Source organism: Pundamilia nyererei, unplaced genomic scaffold (assembly GCF_000239375.1).
Source record: "Pundamilia nyererei isolate P.nyererei 1_Seehausen unplaced genomic scaffold, PunNye1.0 scaffold00186, whole genome shotgun sequence".
Classification (NCBI taxonomy): domain Eukaryota; kingdom Metazoa; phylum Chordata; class Actinopteri; order Cichliformes; family Cichlidae; genus Pundamilia; species Pundamilia nyererei.
In genome coordinates, this window is record NW_005187587.1 from 256,398 (window position 1) to 260,972 (window position 4,575).

General features: G+C 38.5%; 1 protein-coding gene across 4 annotated transcripts in view; it reads left to right on the top strand.

Annotated features, from left to right (window-relative positions):
- Nucleotides 1-4,370, top strand: part of sorbs2a (sorbin and SH3 domain containing 2a) — a 69,703-nt gene extending 65,333 nt beyond the window's left edge. For all 4 annotated transcript variants that reach the window (XM_005746955.2, XM_005746956.2, XM_005746957.2 and 1 more), the window contains 2 exons: nucleotides 748-854; nucleotides 2,224-4,370. In XM_005746955.2, coding sequence (XP_005747012.1) covers nucleotides 748-854; nucleotides 2,224-2,285 — 169 coding nt within the window. In that variant the 3' untranslated portion in view covers nucleotides 2,286-4,370. The remainder of the gene's footprint in view (nucleotides 1-747; nucleotides 855-2,223) is intronic.
- Nucleotides 4,371-4,575: the final 205 nt, after the last annotated feature.

Consider the following 4,575-nt stretch of genomic DNA (forward strand, 5'->3'; position numbering starts at 1 on the left):
TTGGCACTTGTGCTGTACTAACAAGTCACGCGACGTGACGCTGCGGCTGTGATTGGTTCGGCTCTGCGCTACTTAATTTGGATTGGCTGATTTTTTTTTATTTTTATTTTTTTTTAAGAGGACAAGAGCGGCGAGGTCTATCGCGATAGCTTAATTTCTCTATCGAGTAAAAGTTATATCGCGATACATATCGTTATCGTTCTATCGCCCAGCTCTAGTGCAGGTGTGCCGCGGTCAGTTGAAGAATCCGCGAGTTTCTCTGTGAGTTTCCCATTACGTCATAGCTACTCGGTGCTTGCTTGGAAGTTGAGGGGTTTTTTTCGCTGTAAAAAGAAGTTTTACTTTACGACGCTAATGTTTTTGTCACTTTTTATGGAATCAAACTCAAAGTAAGGTCAGTACTTCCATGCTTTAAACGCTGCACGCTCATACTCTCTCCCACAATCGATATACGATCCATTGTTGATCTGCACACAGCTGTTGTCACTAACGGCGCACTCGCTTACGTCACTGTCGTGAGACATTCTTGCAAAAAATCATGGGTTTAGTAACGCAGCATTCCTACGGGAAAGTAACTGTAATCTAATTACCGTTTTTGCAATAGTAATCCCTTACTTTACTCGTTACTTGAAAAAAAAAGTAATCAGATTACAGTAACGCGTTACTTGTAATGCGTTACTGCCCATCTCTGCTTAACAGTGAAGAAATACTTGCCAAAGAATAAAAATCAAATCTTTTCCAACCCAGGTACCAGGCGCTGTACAACTACATGCCTCGCAATGAGGATGAGCTGGAGCTGCGGGAGGGAGACGTCGTTGATGTGATGGAGAAGTGCGATGATGGCTGGTTTGTTGGTAAGATGAACAGACATCAGCCAACAAAAGTAATAGAGATAGAAATATAAAACGCATTGAGCCAAACACATGATGAACTAAAAGTGAGTTTATCACTATATAAGTGTATAAAGTAGTAGAATTATATTGTTACACTTGCCTGCCTCTTCTATAAATGTATAAAATCTAATCATCCAGTCACATGGCAGCATCTCAATGAATTTAGGCATGTAGTAATGATCAGGAGGACCTGATGAAAATTTACAGGATTTTCCCAAATAACCATCTCTGCAGAACAGCCTGAAAAATAGAAAATGGCCAGACTGTTTCCAACTAATAGGAGGTCAGCAGTAACTAAAATAACCACTCATTATAATCAAGTTATGCAGAAGAGCATCTCTGAATACAAAGAGCAGCAGAAGACCATACAGGGACCCACTCCTGTGAACTAAAAACAGGAAACCGATGCTACCATTTACATGGGCTCAGAAAAATTGGACATCAGAAGATTGAAAAAATGATTTCTGCTGCAGCATGCAGGTTGTTGATGTCATTGTGCCAATGTGGATTGGAATCTCTGAGGAATGTTTCCACAGCACTTTGTTCAATCTGTGGCACAAAGAATTAAGGAAGTACCAGCAAGACGTCGATAATTGTCATAATAAATGAAGCAGAAATGAGCGTACTGACTGAATAAGCAGGAAGAATGCAGAAAATAAATACAGTCAATGTTTAACTTGATAATGACTCCAATAAAGTGCTGAACTACTTTCAGTTAAATTAGGAATTTGATAACTCTGTCCACCACTGTATATATCAAAAGTTTTTTATAGATACTCACAAAAATCACAGAATTTACCTCAAGGAACTTTTACACTTTATACAGTGCATTTTGTGCTTTTGTTTGTTATTTTTTCCTGTTGTGTTTGTGCTGGTTTCTAGCTTTTTAACCATTACTAATGTATGAGTTAAAGGTTTAGTCAGTTACAATGGACCGAAGGGACCATGAAATTAATGTGATTTGAGAACACCAACTTTGGACCCCCTCCTTAATTTAATGTCTAAAGTCAGGGTGTAAAGACAAACACGACCTAAAACCTTCTAAAAAATAGAGGAAAACTAAAGCATAAAAATGTAGAAAAACTAGACACACCACTAGATGTCAGTGTGGCTTCAGCAGTGACTGTGGGAGAAGACAAAACAACCATATCCCTCACAGCTGAGCACAGATTAAGTGTCATTTCTTTGTTTTTCAAAAATGAAACCTGCTTAAATGTTGGTGTAGTTCTGAATCTCCACAGTTGGCAGATTTCTAGACTACAGCTGACATTTGTGCCATAGTCGTGTTTCAGCCCTGACAGTTTCCTTTCATTGTTCTGTGTTTGTGAAGGGACCTCTCGAAGGAGCAAGTTGTTTGGAACCTTCCCAGGAAACTACGTGAAGCAGCTATAATGATTCCAAACTCCCGCTGACCCCGCCCCTTTCTATGACCCGTTCATCGCCCTCCTCAGCACAGCACCCGCAGGACATCAACAAAGACCTGCAGCACACGTTTGTGTTTGCGTGTATGTGTGTGGCTTGTCAGCTTCACACAGACAAAATACTTAGCTCTAACTAGCCATCTTTAATGGAAGACTTCTATAAAGTAATAACGCATTTTTTAAAGTTATCTTTTTACCCTTATTTTTCTATTATGGAGAACCGAAGATTTGTGCTGCACCCAGTGACCTTTGACTTTTGACAATAACGGAAGTATATCTGCAGTGATGCTTTCCTTTCTTTTTCAGTTGTTTAAGGACATTAAGATCACCAAGAATACCTTTTTTTTCTCCAGTAACTCAAAATTTAAATCACTTATAGTTAACTTCAGTGTTTATCTACAGATGTCTCCACAAAGATTTAGTGCAGAGAGTGTTAAAGGAAAGCAGTATTGTGTCAGAGGCCAGATGTGTTTTGGCAAATTAGGAGCCAACGTGTTGCATCATCATGCCAGGTAAAAGGATGGTTCAGCAAATGTTTTTTTGTTTTACTTTGGGGGATATTATTTAATAAAATGAACAATAAGTTTAAATACTGCAGACGTGAAGAAAAACACTATCACAGACTTAGCTCCAGATTAGTAAACACGTTGTTGCTGTTCAGTTATTTTCACGTTAGAATTGAAGCACTTTTACTGAACTTGATCACAAACAATCTCTTTGGTTTCTTTTTTTAACCTCACTTCAGATTTTACACAGCAGAGGTCATTTTGACTGCGCCTGGCTTCGGGGGAGAGGAGTGTGTTGAAAGTGTATGCAGAAAGGTTACTGACCTTTTTTAGGTATTATATTTATTAGAAGACGAAGGCTGGTCTCACTGTGTTATACGATGATTTTTAGAAAGAACGGAGCACCACATTGTTTTTTTGGGATTTTTTTTAAGCATATTTTAACAGTACCTAACTTACATTTGAATGATTGTTATTTTATGGTCATCATTATTCAAAGTCCAGGTTCTGAGTGATTACAGAAAAACAAAAACACAATGGTTAATGGGCTAAAAAGAACTTACTGTTGTTTTATGATGAATTTATTTAAGTCAGATACAGGACGGGAATTTTGAAAACCTTTGGAAATCACAGAACTGCTGTTGGATCTTTTATAGCTGTTGTCAGAGTGAGTGGGTAGTGTGTCATTACTCATGTTTGTACTGTTGTGAAATGATTGGCAATTTCCATCTTAGCGTGTCGTTCTCAGTAACTGATCTCTGTTTTGTTTTCTTCACAAAGAATGGACACTGACAACAAAACGATGTAAAAGCACCTTAAAATATTTTATCATTCACTGTCCTTCACGTCACTCTCTGTCATTCACCATTTCAGCCGGCGTGAGTTCACTGTGTGCGAGTGTGAGCGTGTCGTGTTTTTGTAAGCCTTTTTTGTTTTTGTATGTGAGCTGTAAAATGGCCAACATCCACTTGCTTTATAAAGTCGGCTTTTTCTCATCCACCATCACGTTTGGTTTCCTCTTTCTTTCCATTTCGCATCATCAGTGGTGCTAACCCGCATTCTTCTGAGAACGTCTCGTGTAGCCGGGCTCGTAGGATTTTCTTTGCTCCAGTTCGTCGTTTTTACGTTGGTGGGGTATTTAAAGTGAATTTACTGTAGGTAGACCGAGTAGAGTTGGTGATCGCTGCCTTAAATCCAGCTCACTAATTTAATAGCCATGTATATGTAAACCTGTGATGCAAAAACAAAAAGAATAATTTATGCATATGTAGTTTAGAAAGTGTATGAAAGTGTGCAGAGAACATACAAAGTGTTCAGTGTTTAAACGTTAGGCCCTCTGTCTGCCTTTGATACGAGCGTAAGAACAAATTCGAAGCAAGGAGATGAATTTGATTGCTGATATGTTTATACGTGTATGAAAGTGTAAATCTTATGTTATTCATGTTATTATTGAACTCAATGCACACTCTTGGACCTGAGTATTTCTTGTAGGACTTGTTGGATGATTTTAAGGGGCTGTATTGCTAATAAAATCCAGCTGGTAGATCAAATATTCCAACATTTTTTTTTCTTTCAGCTCAACAGAAAAAGATTATGTCATCCACCTGAAATGAAAATCTCAGGTGCCATAGGCAGAAATCTAGAAATCCCTGGCATAAATCCTCTCCTACCAGAAGGTCACAGGACACACGCGTGAATTAATGTTCACTTTTGACGTCAAGCAGAATTTAAAAACTGCAAAGCGGTTTGCATCGG